This window comes from Mastigoproctus giganteus, chromosome 7, assembly GCF_048544385.1.
Source record: "Mastigoproctus giganteus isolate SK-2022 chromosome 7, ASM4854438v1, whole genome shotgun sequence".
In the NCBI taxonomy this organism is placed as follows: domain Eukaryota; kingdom Metazoa; phylum Arthropoda; class Arachnida; order Uropygi; family Thelyphonidae; genus Mastigoproctus; species Mastigoproctus giganteus.
Window position 1 is genome coordinate 104,450,741 of NC_143581.1, and position 15,471 is coordinate 104,466,211.

Sequence of the window (15,471 nt, forward strand, 5' to 3'; positions counted from 1 at the left end):
GTGACAACATGCATTGTTCTTAGTAGGTCTTACAAAGTTGAATGGTTATCAGGTGCTACATTTATCATGGTGTCTGAAGAGATGACTGTCTTGGTGGAAGGGTATTAATCAGCTTCAGGTAGCAACAGAGATATTTTTAGAAACTGTGATATCTGTTTAGCTAGAACTGTTCTGGCTTTTACGATATTTGCATATGAAATGTGCAGGCACACTTAACAGGATATGTTACTTTGTTTTCACATTTGTATTTCTGGATTTTTTTTTTACCCAGTTTCCATAATTCACATGTCTTGGAGAAGGTCATATAACCAGCAATACACTCTGGTTATGCGCTTTGGATCCACAGTGAGGGCAAATTGCATAACCTAAATATGATGCCTGTGAATGTCATATTTTTAACACCTGAGAGGTTTGATATATATGGGTAGATGCAACAAATACATTGCTTTAGCTGTCTGGAGTTGAACAGGGGTGTTAAAAGCAAGAAAGATGCTCTATATAGGAATGAGGTTACCATCTTTACTACATAAAATATATTTTAGAGTATTATGACAGCATTAAAACTTGATGGTGTCTAAGTTCTTGAACTGTTTTTTCCACTGAGACAGTTAATAAATCCCATTCTATTATAATTCCCTCGAAGGTGTTTAGGATAATGCGAGGAGTGGCTGTAACTTGGAGTCTAGTTTGTTTAATAACTGTAATGACTGCCTTAGAAGTCTCTATCAGAAGATATCCTGACTGAAGTCTTTTAACCAGTCCCCCCACCTTGTTTTTTGGGAGAACCTGCAATTGCTCTGATAATTTTCTGTATGAGGTATAATGAAGGCTTAGAAAGGTTGTGTTCTTAGAAAATTAAGTACAGTTAGTTCCAACTTTACAAGTTAATTCGTTCCTAGCATGTGCTCATAAAGCGGGAATTTATTTCTCCTAGACGCAATGTTAAAAACAGGGGTTACATTCTTAACAGTGAAATTTGACCATAGTAATGTTAAATAGTTTATGCTAAATAGTTTGTTAAATAGTAACAAAATAGTTTATGCTTAAACAATGGTTTATTTATCCAAAGAAACCAAAACACCGCCTTTAAAATCAAGCAAATTATAATAATAAAGAAATTATTTATATCATATAAATGTTAAAGAATGTTTATTCATCATCATCGCCTAAATGCACACTTGTTGATGGTTCTTCACTCATTGTTGGCTCAGCACTTGGTTTGTCGGAAGCACAAGGAGTTGTTTTCTTCTTCGGAAATGCTTCAAGAGTCGTGTGTTTTCAAGAGTCTTCTCTTTTCTTTATAAATTTCACGACAGTGAGCATAAGCATTTTTTAAATCTGTAGCAGCTTTTCTAGTATGATCAAAATTTGAATCTTGTGACTCGAAAATCTCAATTGCTTTTTCTGTGTTGAAAAGCTTCCTCCAGCCTCTTGAGAGTGAAGGAAAGAACAAGAGTTTCAGTTGTTAAATCTTCTTTTTCCTCAGCTTCTTCACAATTTGCCATTTTAAGGAGGTCTTCATTTGTGACTCTCCATTGTGTGTTTGAAGCAGATCAGTGACGTCAGTTGTAGAAACCTCAAACTGCAATTGGTTACCAATATTAACGACCACCTCTGTTTCATTTTGTACAATCTCTGCTGGTTCTTAAAATTATCAATAAACTGATGAGAGTTTATTCAAAACATGTTCTTCTCTGTAATTTTGTCACATGCATGTTTTATTATTTTGATTACATCCAAAATATGGAATTCTTTCCAAAATTCTTTAAGAGTTGGACCTCCCTCCTTACCTCTACCTGAACAAATAAACACACATGTAGTAGTAATGTACTGTATAGTGACGTGCGTGGTTTGAAATGCTGTATTTACAGATGTTTAGCGTTTATTTATTGGAATTAATGTTCATATTTTCGATTCTGTGGATATTTGATATTTGAAAAAAAAAAAAAGAACCCGAGAACTCTTAAAGTAGTAACTGCCTGTACTTTCTGGTTGAGAAGTATCAGTGTCGGGGTCTTTGTCATAGATTAGAGCATGCTGGCTCTACTGGTGGAGAAGTTATGAATTCCATTTTACACCCCTTGTAGCAGCATTACAGTTGTGTTTTCTACTCAGGTTACTGGCCCTGAAGTGAGGAGGTGGGAGTAATGCCACAAGTGGCCAAGCTGTGTTAGTTAGGTTAATTGGATTAGTGAAAAAAAAAGGGGGGGGGGGGGGAGCAACCTTTATTTGCTAACTTGGCTTATTTCTTGCAAGCCTAAAGTTTGCTAAACTTTATAACTTAAATGAATGAACTTTTAACTAAAAAGAAGGGCAATTCCTTTAGCATTAGCATTAGCAGAGGCATATGATGCAAGAAAGCAAGCTTATTCAGCATGAGCCAAAAAAAAAAAAAAAAAACCCCACTCCCATTTCACCCCTCCGTTCGTTCGAAATACTTGTCCAGTTGAGCTTTAAATTTGTTTAGGCTATCAACTTCAACAACAAGTGATGGAAGTCGGTTCCACCAACCAACCACCCGCTGGCCAAAGGCAAATTTCCGCACATCTATCCGACATCCGTCCTTCTTCAATTTGAATTTATGCCCTCTGAGGTGATTATTCTGAGAAAGATGAAGAATCCCATTGGCATTGAGCATGCTCAAACCATTCAAAGCCTTATACACCTCTATCAGATCACCTCGCCAGTGCCTAGTCTCCAGACTCTGTAATTTGCAAAACTTAAGCCTTTCTTCGTAAGAGCAACCCTTTGTTCCATTTACTAATCTTGTTGCCCTTCTCTGTACCCGTTCCAGCAGCTCTACATCCTTCTTGAAATGAGGCCTCCAGACCTGTATACAGTACTCAAGATGTGGCCTTACCATTGCCTTATACAAGGGAATAATCACCTCCTTATCCCTGCTAGAAAAATTCCTGTATATCATTGACAAGACACCATGAGCTACTCTTGCAGCTTGTCTGCACTGCTCAGAGAACTTCATATCTGCCTGCACAATTACCCCCAGGTCCTTTTCATTCTCCACCACTGTCAGTGTAGTACCGCAGAGTTGATACGTTGCTCTGGGGTTACTGTTTCCCATATGCAGCACTTTACATTTGTCGATGTTAAACCTCATTTGCCACCTCTCAGCCCATCTGTTCAACCTTTCCAGATGCTGTTGCAGCAGCATAGCATCAGTATTGTCCTTAACGACCCTGCCAACCTTTGTATCATCTGCAAACTTGGACATTAAACTTGATATCCCATCATCAATATCATTCATAAACACCGAAAACAACAACGGACCCAACACTGAACCTTGAGGAACTCCACTAATAACATTAGTCCACGTTGAGCAGTGTCCATTGATTACCACTCTCTGTCTTCTGCCACTCAACCATCCCCTTATCCATAGCAGCAATTTGCCTCCAATACCACACTGCTCCAATTTGTGCAGCAGTCTTCCATGTGCAACAGTATCAAAAGCCTTTCTAAGATCCAAATATATAATATCAAAGTTATTCCCTGCATCCAGTTCTTTTGTGACTACATCATAGTATCCAATCAAATTGGTCAGGCAAGACCTGCCCTTAACAAAACCATGCTGCGTCTGAGCTATAACTGAATTCTTGTCTAGATGATCCTGCAGTGCTTCTTTAACCAGTGCCTCCATTAATTTACCTGGAACAGAAGTTAAACTAACAGGTCTATAATTACTTGTGTCAGCCTTTGAACCTCCTTTGTGAATTGGGGTCACATTTGCACATCTCCAGTCCATAGGTACCTCCCCTGAGTCCAAGGAAGCTCTCATAATTATGGCTAAGGGTTTGCTTACTTCCTTTGCTGCCTCCTTTAATATAACTGGATAGATCCCATCCACCCCAGGTGCCTTTTTTATGTTTATCCTCAACAATCTCTCCTCCACTTTCCTCTCAGTTATTACAAAATCATCCAGCTCACTGCCAATGTTTACTTTACCTACATCATTCTCCTTCCTGAATAACTCCTCATGCGTGAATGTAGATGCAAAATACTCGTTTAGATTGTTTGCCACCTGAGCAGGATCCTCAACTGTTGAACCATCAATATCCAGTGGACCAATCTCATTCATCCCTTTCCTTTTCGAGTTCAAGTATGTAAAGAACTCTTTTCTGTTTTTCTTTGCATCCTTTGCCAAGGATTTTTCATAGTCTGCCTTTGCCTGCCTAATCTCCTTTGTGACTTGGTTACAGACCAACTTATATCTATCATAGGCTTCCATGTCACCCATTAATTTGTATGTATCCCATGCATTTTTCTTCTCTGCCACATGTCTCATTAGTTCATCTGACAACCATTTAGGCCTAAACCTTGAACAATATTTCTTAGTTGGTATGTAAAGCCTGGTAGCCTCCAAGATTAGTTCCTTGAATGCTTCCCATTTTGAGTTTGCTGTTGGTAACATCATCAGTTGGTCCCACTGTATAGAATTTAAATATCTGTCTCAGACCATCATAGTCGCCTTTACAAAAACAAAAACCCTTCCCTTTACCTCTGATGGTAGTTACCTCCTTGAGTAAATCCCACTTCAACACACTGTGATCACTGCCACCTAGTGGTTCATTTATCTGCAGGTTCTTAATGCATGAAGAATCACTACTGATAATCAGATCAAGAGTATTGCTCCCTCTTGTTGCCTCACGAACATGCTGATGTAGAAAACAATCATCCAATAAATCCACAAAAGCCTTGCTAGTGTGCGAGTGACCAACCCACAAATTCCAGTCAATATCTGGGAAATTAAAGTCCCCCATTATAAGACTCTCTGATTTACTGGCCCACTCTATTTCCCTGTACAATATCTTATTATACTCATCAGAGTCATTAGGCCTATAAAAGGAGACCATTTCTAGGAAACCATTTTCAAGATCATTTAGATGCATTCAGATCACTTGGCCATGAAATTGCTTGGCTTCCAGGGCCACTTATTCCAGTGAATTAGTTAAGAGAAAACTTCCTACAATCTAGTGTAGGGCCCATGAATCCAAATCCCCTCTGATTTGAATTCATGGCATTAATTTTTTTCATTTTACAATTCTGTTGCAGAGCTTTCTAGACCTAGAGCAAGTTCTCATTATGGTGTCTAGTAACCAGCTCTGTACTTCATAGTATGGGTGCTGCTCCGTCAATTTCACAAGGCATGTCACCAAATCTGTGAACATTTTTTTTTGAGCAGCACTTTTTTTAGGTGTGATCTCCATTATCAGGATATGGTATTCCGAGTGAGGTTCCATAACTGTCTTATACAATGGGATTATGATTTCATTAAAGGATACCACAGGCCTTCCTGCAAACCTGTTTGCACTGCACAGGCAACTTTATGTATGCTTGGATCATAACCCCCAAATTTCTATTTCTCTTTTCCTCTATTATTTTAAATTTTTTCCAGTTGCTGTACCTCATTGTTTGCAAAACCTTGCATTTTTCAGCATAAAAACAAAGCTTCTACTGACCATTGATGAAGACCATTCATATCATCATAAAGGAATGCTACTTAACTTTTGACTTTCAAACTTTAATTCCATTTATTTAATTTTTATTAAAACAGAACATGTACTACAGAGAACCCAATTCAAAATAAAAATCAGTTAATATCTAATATTCTATCAAACATCAAATGATTTTGATTGCTTCAAGAAAGAAGTCTGCTGCAGACTTGGCTTTCTACAGAAATCCCGAGTCAAACAATTGTTCATAAAAATGGCCCTGCAGTCTAGACTTAGCTGTCAGGAGCATTTTTTAAGACTTCACCATAAAGAGATCTGAATTCAGTTTTTGGTTTACTAACCTAGCAAAATATTCTTTCATACTCAGCACTGCTATACAGAATTGTAAACTTGTGATAATTTGTTATATTTAAAACTTCCTTGTGCATTTGTCAGTTCTTCAACTAAGGACTCATACTGACAGAACTGAACCTACAAAACATCTATTGCTTCATCTCTTTCTTTTTCCTTAAGGACACCAAGTACTAGAGGTTGGTCTACAAAAGATCTGACGCATGAAAATGATGTACTGACAATTGATCAAATTTGTGCCTCCTCAGCATTTATAAGAACATCATTTTTAAGTAGGCTTGTGCATCATATAGCCAGATGCAGGCATAAAGTACTTCCTCATTGAGCAAAAGAACAAAATATTTTCTTATTTTAGATGCTCCATGACTGGTAGAAGAAATGCATATGGCTAAGTCAGAATCATTGTTCTGGTTTAGTCTGCTGTGGTAATCAATTTCCAAAATGCAAGATTTGGAAAATGTTTGTAAAATAAATGTCCACATAACACGCACATCACATCTGGGACCTAATGGCCTGAGCACACTGACGAAAGCTATAATGGATTGAAGAGCTATGGGAATAGGATAATAGGAATATTATCCTCTCTGCATTAGAGAGGCTAATATTCCTAGAATATCAGCTTTCTGAGCCTGTTTAGAATTGCTTTCATCAGCAGTTTAAGATTCAGAAGTTCTTTTTCTTGCAGAGTTCAGAAGTTCTTTTTCTTGCAGAGTTCATTAGTTTGTCTTCTTACAGAGCTTCTTTTGGATTTTTTATTTTATTATTTATTATTATTATCATCTTTATTTATTATGTGTGATGGTCCCAACCAAACTATGGCAACACTGCAGCGCAAAGTGTAGATACTGTATAGATAAAGTATAATTACACTTTTTTTGGATTATGAACTGGATTTAGATTTGAGTCAATGGCACTCACTAGCGATCACTTGTAGTTGTGCTCAATCTCTTTTTTTAATAACCTAGCCACTCCCATTTTTAGGAGTACCATAAAAGGCATGTTATCAACACTAAGTGCCAGACAGTTTTATGGAGGAATCCCAGATGCTTTCAAGTTGTTCAGAAGACATACCCTGTAGAGGCACCTTCAAACAGTGGCACTGAGATCAAGCTGCTTTCAATTTGACAATTTTTATTTAATTATTTTATTAATTACAAAGGGTGACCACACAATGGAATAGAGCTGGGAATCACTGATTACTACCATTTGTAGCATTCAAAAAGGTCCATTTTTCAGAGCCATCACTACCTCTTCTTTTCTTATCTGTCTAATTTCACTAACAGTGCCTGTTGTTTTTGTTTATGTTTATACACAACTACATTTGTTTTTCTTGCCATATGCTTCCCACATGCTTGCACAATCTCCACAACTCACAGGAAGATTATGCTCTATGACAAAAGAAACAAACATTCAGCACATGTGATATCATTATCAGCATGAAATTCAACATCTATTTATGCATTTCAGTCTATCCACTGAATGATGTCTTTATGCTTATTTGTTTGCAAATATCTGTTGAAAAATCACACCAACTCTTTGACATCAACTATATTATGACAGTAAGATGGAGATGGTTCAAAGGATCCCTCCCCTAAGTCTAACGATGCCATCATCTTAATGATTTATGCACTCTGTTGCTGCCTCCCACAAAATTACTTGGTATATACTTCATCAAAACAAGGGGCTTTAGTTACATTTAGACTCAAATGTTTTCATAACAAATGATCTTCTACAATTAAAATGCAGCCAATTTCATTCTGCTCAGCTTCACTGGCACAGTTTCTCCTTGCTACGAAGGGTCCTTATAATTCTTTGTGAAGACTGATGCTAAGTACCCATTCATCAGCAACATTGGTTGGGTTATCTAAGATTTTCCCCACATCCACTTCATAGGGTCCAATCTGATTTGTTATTTTCTACTTTATATTCACATAAGTGTGTGTAACACTTGTTCCCATCCTTTGCTTTCTTAGCCAGTGATTTCCCATAATCAGCCTTTCTTTGGTATTATTAGATATCAGCTTATAATTTTGTTGCACAGAACAGTGAATAATAACACAATATACAATAATAATGATAATAATACAAAATAGAAAGCAATATAAGTAAACAAAACATGAGTTAACACTTGTCTTCAGTATTACAAATCCAAGAAACTAGAAATACAAAAACAAATAAAATTATAGAAATTGTTTATATATATTTCAAGTCTAGTCTTTAGTGTAGGCAACAGAAAAACTTTTGACTTCACTGAAAACAGGAAACTTTCCTTGTGGATGGGTGGTGGGGGTGAAGTGGTTGATTAGGCTTTTTTGGTTTGGTTTTATTGGCGCATTAGCTACTAAGGCTATAATGCACGTTGATTAGGCAGTATTTAAATTTAGAATACTGCAGAATCTAAATGGTAATAATCAAATTTTAATACCAATTTTAACATAAAAAACAGTGCATGTGCTGAGCATGCGTGGTACATGGTTTTATGTGAAACATCCTTGGCTTGGAAAAGATTAGCAAAATCCAAGCCAATAGCCTAATCACCCATTTGATTGTAGCCATTTGAATGGCTACAATCAAATGGTAGCTACAGGAAGTATGGTTGCAAATACAAGTTACAATAATTTGCCTCTGGTGTAACTGTAAACGATGTCACTTCTGGTTTGCATTTTTTTTGTGGCTGATCAGATTTACTCAGCTGAGGTGCCCCAAGTATGTTTCACTTAAAAAAAAAAAAAAAAAAAACCCCAAACTAGTAAACAAACAGCCTAAACCTAAAAATATGTGAAAATAGACCATGATGCCTCCTTTTAACACATTTACTGCCTCAATGCATATATGCATAAAATGGCCGGAGTGATGCACTGTAACACACAACTGTGTTCAAACTTTACCTGAGCAGTGTTCCATAAACATAAGGGCAAATTTCAAAGGAAATTTTAAGAACTTATTAATGACACACCGATTGAATGCTTTTAGTAATGCTTGGCATTCATTTATAGACTTGGCATACAGTTTTATTTATTTATTTTTTGCTTGCACTGATGTTAGTTTAAGTACATAGATAAATTTTTTATAAAATTTTAAGATTTGTTATGATTTACAGCTCAGTACAAAAGTAAGTGTTCGCTTTTAGCAAAGAATTCCAAACTTTACAAACATTACGTACAAATTTTCGAAGCACTGGGCATCTTGGAATGTTGATTTTTTTTTCAACATTCAAAAATTATGACATATTAAATGATTTCTCTCACATTTAGGTGGCAGTGAATATGTTAAATGAAATGCGCTGTATACTCTAAGTTCCATTTCTATCTTAGAAAGTTAAAGGTTTTTATGTATTAACCCCCTTTTTCTCCCAAATGAAGCCAATAGAGTAACAGTTAAACGATCTATTAATATATTAAAAATAAATAAATTAAAAAAAAAATATATAATAAAAATAAATAAATAAATTAATATATTAAAAATAGGTAAGCAGAGTACACTAATCATATTATTCGTATTACTTTATCAGTTATAATTTTAATTTAAAAATTTGCATATGCTGTACAGGCATTTAATTTTTGAGGTAGTAAATAAAGGTTAAAATAAATTAATCTATTTTAAAAAGAGGAAAAAAAATTAATTCAGCCACAATACCTTATCAATAAAAAAGTCCACTTCTGAACCAGACTGAAATTCTCCTTCTAATCCACTGGTACCTCTAGTCCATACCATGTTCTTCATTTTATGCTAAAATAACACACTTTAATTAAATTTCCAACATTGGACATATAATTATATATCCAATAAATTATTGTATAGGGATTGTTAGTAATAAAAATGGGAAATGAATTGTGTAACTCCCATAGTACAGACAATAATTTTATAATAAAGATATATTTACTCGAAATCATCAATTGTGAGTTATGTGCATATTTTCTAACAGTTAATTCTACGTATCCGCATTCGAAAACCCATCTATCTATGGACATAGAAATAGATTGAGACAAAACATGAATTCGGGTATATTAATTCTTATCAAGGTGACTTCTGGCACTTCTATATGATGGGTGTTTTAAAATTATATGTGCTGTAAAGAAATGGAATTTAGAGATTTGTAAAAACTAAACTAATAAAATATAAAACTAATAAAACAAAAATTTAAATAAAAAGAAAAAATAGTTCAATAAATAAATAAACAAACAAAAAAAATATAATAAATAAGTTATGTACATAAAAAACGGGCTTATGTCTGACTTATGAAGTGGTTCTTGGAACGAAACCCCATTCATAAGTCGAGGAGCAATTAATGCTGCTATTATCGAAAAACACCTGACATTCAACTTAATTTCCTTTATGCTGAACTATCTTTTCTTCCTCCCCTTCTTTTTGGTGTTTTTCTAACTTAGGAAAGACACAGAAGTCATAAGGAGTAAATTTTTTTTTTTTTTTTTGTTATGGTCATTTGAAACCCAAAATGCCATTTCATTGTAATCTGTGGAACCTATAGCCCTAAGTGTGGTTGAAGCTGAGCAGACAGAAGACAGCTGTTGAAACTGGACTCTAATTTCTACAGATTATAATTTTCAGAAAAAAAAAAAATATATATATGAAGGAAGTTTATTCCAAAGAAGAGAAGCAGAAGGGATAAACAATAAAGAAAAAGAGAAAAGTGCTCCGTGAGCTTGGAATTGAGTGGTGAATGTTGACTGGTTTCAGCATGTGTTCAGACTAGTTTGGAAGAGAGTGGTCAAATTACAGATGCCAACTCAAAAGTATCTATAAAAAAGGTAAGCAGTAGATACTGAGCAGTCGTGAGACAAAGAGAACTCCAGCAACCGCCCCCTCAATCTCTTTCATAATGGGTTTCACCACTTCAAGTCTCAGATAAGCCAATGGTGGTACAGCACTGGTTGATGAGTCATCTATCACCTAGTATTGCCTGCAAACACAAAGGGGTGGCATTCTTCTGTATGTGTGGGTGCACACCTCGAACCCTGCTTATGTTGGTTTTTGAACTGAGTGGTCACTTCCAGTGTGCTAGGTGCTGTATTTCAGGACTTGCACCTGGGGGTTATACCCAGGATTACTAATGGTCCCACCATCGTGAAGATGCAAGCAGAGGATTTGGCTGTCACAGACCAACCAGACTTCACCAAAATTTGGTCCACTTGACTTGAGTGTCACCTGAATAAAGTGTGAGTTAGCTGGAAGCAAAAGTATAATGAGAGTTGTGGTATACTACAAATAAGAAGGTTAAAATAATGATGAGAGACTTTATATGCAAATGCAATGGGAAAGCAAGTGTGAATGTTTAATGAGTAATTACAACTTGCTCCTAAATAACTGGAGCAAGTGTGAGAGAAACTCACCATGGGGAACAAAATTTTTAAACCAACCAGATAATCAGCCCTGTGATGACATTAATGGGCTGGCAGTGTAGAAACCATTAGCTAGTAATTATCATGAATTTCTAAGTTGGATCATGGGGAGGGAGGGTGAGAGGTATCAATTATTGAAGGCAAAGGAATGGGTTTCAATTTCAAGAAAGGAGATTAAGACACGTTATAAAGTGCTATATGGCTTCTATCAATTGAAGAGACAATGCAAATATATTAGAATTATGGTATAGCATCAAAGCAATGGCCACAGAAGCCTTGAAAGTGTTATATCATTAACAGATTATAGTACAAGGAGGATGATTCTGAGATGGATGAATAATGAATTAGCCAGTTTAACAGAGCAAAAAAGAAGACATGGGAAAATTCACAGAGAAATAAAGTAATGAAGCCTATAACACCTACAAATTGATCTATAACAATACCACAGAAAAGGTTAACCTGGCAAGGAAGAAATCACTGGCTAAGAGAGCAAAGAGTGTATCTTGTACATAAATACTATGAAAAAAAGAAGAAATCAGATGCCTGCATAATGGATGTGGGAAACTTATAGAAACTCCAGCTGATGTTGCAGGTGAATTGAACATGTACTTTGCACCAATATTTGCTGAAGAAATACCCTCATGTTTAGGAGAAACTTTGTGAGTGAAGCTAGAAAGCACGAAAGCAGTGATATTAAAGTTCCAGATGATTATTTATTAGAAAAACTTTCAGGTCTAAAGGCAAGTAAAGTTCCTGGAGTTAATGGCATAAACTCACTAATTCTCGGGGAGGTGGCAAGAGTGTTTTGAATCATTAAAGTTAATTATGAGGTCTTCACTAGACTAGGGAGTTATTCTCTTGGATTGGAGAAGTGCCAATGCATCACCACTGTATAAAGGTGACTCTAGGAGTGAAGTGGGGAACTACTGACTGGTCAGTCTGATCTGGCTTCTCTGGTAAGGAAAATCATGGAGAGCATTACAGGATGATTTAGATTGAAATGGTATTCTGAAGGAAACACGGCATAGTTTTGTAAAGGGAAAATCATGTGTAACCAACTGGGTTAGCTACTTTGACAGAGTCACTCATGAGCAGGATTTAAGAAAATAATTTCAACATTGCTTACTCCTATATTTCAGCAAAACATTTGACTAAATCCTATACAAGAGGATTACAGTATAAGCTGGATCATGATGGAATTGCATGGAAAATCCTTAGATGGACTGCATGATGGCTGTACGGCAGGAGGCAGCGGTTTGTGATTACTGGTTATTCTTCAGATTGGGCTGACATAAAAAGAGTCGGGAAGGATTCCCCCAAGTACCAGTACTAGGACCACTTTTGTTTTTGATTTTCTTACATGACATTGACAAAGGGATAGAGGGTGTGATGTCAAAATTTGTGGATGATATCAAGATTGGTACAGTAGTTAATGATCAATGCCAAGCTTCATCAGGGTGAATTTTAAGCATGAAATTTAATGGCTGCTATAAAACTTCCTCGTTTATTTAAAGTCTGCCAAACCTCATGTACTTTTCCTGACAGAATCCCAGATATCAGCTGATTCAACCGCTGCTCATCTCACTTGTCGAAAATATTCCCGGTATGATTCCTTTTGCTTCAAAGATGGTACTTGTGCATATGTCCATTCTAATATTCCCTGCCATCTGGAATCTCCTCTTTTCCATCTTATCTTGCTTAAAATCTACCTATCACATTCTTTCAAATTCATCTGTTGCCTCTATCATTCTGCAAACTCCATTAATCACTTAGAACTCTCTGACTTCCTCCAGTTCAACTTTCCTAACAGTGAGGTAATTCTCCTTGGTGATTTTAATGTTCACAACTCTAGCAGGCTTCCATTTTCTAGTCACACAGACCCAGCTGGTTGAGATTCTGAGGCTTCTGCAATTACTAATGACCTTGCACAGATTGTTCATTTTCCTATGAGAATGCCGGACAATACTAACCACACAGCAAACATGCTTGATATTTTTCTCACAGACAACCGTTCCAAGTATAAGGTCAAGGTAAGTGGTCCTCTTCTTCTTCTTCTTTGGTCCTTAGCTGGCAGCTGGGGGAGGCGGTTGACCACGCAACCAGTATGCTGCTGTAGGTGCCGCAGGGTTTCGGACTTGCTCTGTGATGTTCTTCCATACCTTACGATCCATGGCATCAGTCCTGGCCTGGTTAAGGCCGAGACGTCGGCTCTTCAAAGCATGCTCAATGCTGATGGGATTCTTCCTCTAGCTCAGAAAAATCACCCGAGAGGGCATAAATTCAAATTGAGGAAAGACAGATGTAGGATAGACGTGTGGAAATTTGCCTTTAGCCAGCGGGTGGTTGGTTGGTGGAACAGACTTCCATCCCTTGTGGTGGAGGTTGATAGCCTAAATAAGTTTAAGGCTCAGCTGGACAGGTATTTTGAACGAACAGAGGGGTGAAGTGGAAGTGGGTTTTTTTTTTTTTTTTTTGGCTGATGCTGCATAAGCTTGCTTTCTTGCATCAAATGCCTCTACTAATGCTAATGCTAATGCTTCAAGTCATTTTCCACTTGCTTGGCCCACATTTTCCTAGGCGCGGTCCGTTGGATGCTCCATTGGGTGGGTCGTTGTCTCCAAAGGAGTGTGGATGGTATTCTGTTCGTGCCCATTCTACATACGTGGCCAAACCATCTAAGCCTTCGCTTCTGGATTTGGTCGGCAATGGTGGGTTGCTGTTGGCATCTGGCGCGGATGGTATCATTAGTGATGCGGGCAGGATCAAAGTGCAGAAGAGTCGGATTTTAGTCTTTGTGGAAATGTTGGTCCTCTTCCATAGACACCATTTGAGCGAGGCGAACGCAGTGGTTGCCTGTCCAATTCTGCTGTGGATTTCCATGGTGGATGCAACTTTCTTCTCCTGGACCAGCGACCCAAGGTATTTAAAGTCCTGCACTTGCTCGATCTGGACGCCTTCGAGATAGATGGTGGCTTGCGACCCATCTATTGTCAGGGCCTTTGTCTTACCAGCATTGATCTTCAAACCGTATGGCCGGGCAATGTCGTAGAGGATGTCCGTGGCTTCAGCGTCGTTACCGGCAAGGATAGCACTATCATCAGCAAACATCAGGTCAGTCACATAGTGATCCTTGTCATATTGTATGCCCTGTCTGTTTCTGAATGCTTGCCTCATAATGGCAAGATGTTGAAAAGCAATGGGGAGGCTACATCCCCTTGGCGGACTCCAGTTTGGATGGTAAATTCCTCAGATAAATCGTTCTGGATGCGCACCTGGCTGGTTAAACCGTTGTATGCAGTTTGGAGGAGTGTGATGACTTTTCGAGGTACATGTTCAACCTCTAGTAGTTTCCATAAGGCAGGCCGGTGGACACAGTCGAAAGCAGACTTAAAGTCAATGAAAACAATGACGGTTCGCTGTCCACACCGGATCCTCTCCTCCATCAGCTGACGAATGGCAAAGATTTGATCACAGCATCCTCGCCCGGGTCTAAATCCTGCCTGTTCTTCTCGACTGGTTTGCTCGCGATGTTTTTGCAGTCTTGACTGGATGATCTTCATAAAGACCTTTCCGATGATGGAAAGGAGGCTGATGCCACGGTAGTTCTTGCAGTCCCGGTTATCACCTTTCTTGTGGATCAGTACGATAATGGCTTTCCTCCATGTTAACGGAATTTGTTCAGTGCACCAGATGGTTTTGAGGAGCGAGTGTAGTCGGCGAAGCAGTACATCTTCCCCGGCTTTGATCGCTTCTGTGGTGACTTGGTCCACTCCTGGTGCCCTGCCATTCTTTAGGGATTGTATGGCTGCTTTCACTTCTTCTACTGTAGGCTCAACATCGACCATGGAGACCTCAGGGGGGTCGATCGAGAGTGCTGTTGATGGCGGTCCCTGAGGTGGGTCGTGATTATACAAAGCTTTGAAGAATTCACTCCACCGTTGCAGGCGTTCGGATGGTGATCGCACGAAGGTCCCATCAGCATTCTTGATGTTGTCACTAGTCAATTTGGTCTTTCCACTCAGACATCTGAGGGTGCGGTAGAGAGTGCGGTACTCGTTCTTGGATGCCGCCACTTCAAGATCGTCTGCCACTTGGTTCCAGTATGCTTCTCTTTCTGCTGTCATTCTTTGTCGGACTTCTCGGTTTAGCTGCCGGTACCGTTCAAAGTCGACCAACTTTGCCTGTTTCCGTTTGTCCACGAGGTCGAGGCACTCGTCTGATATCCATTGTTGCGTTCGACGTCAGGCAGGTGCACATAGGGGCTTGGCACATTCCAGGATGGCATCAGAGATCTG

At 38.1% G+C, this 15,471-nt stretch overlaps 1 protein-coding gene across 1 annotated transcript in view; it reads right to left on the reverse strand.

The window, feature by feature from the left end:
- eIF3l (eukaryotic translation initiation factor 3 subunit l) overlaps positions 1-15,471 on the reverse strand; it is a 425,669-nt gene that overhangs the window by 21,634 nt on the left and 388,564 nt on the right. Inside the window, exon 17 of the mRNA XM_090377051.1 lies at positions 9,453-9,545. Coding sequence (XP_090233177.1) covers positions 9,453-9,545 — 93 coding nt within the window. The remainder of the gene's footprint in view (positions 1-9,452; positions 9,546-15,471) is intronic.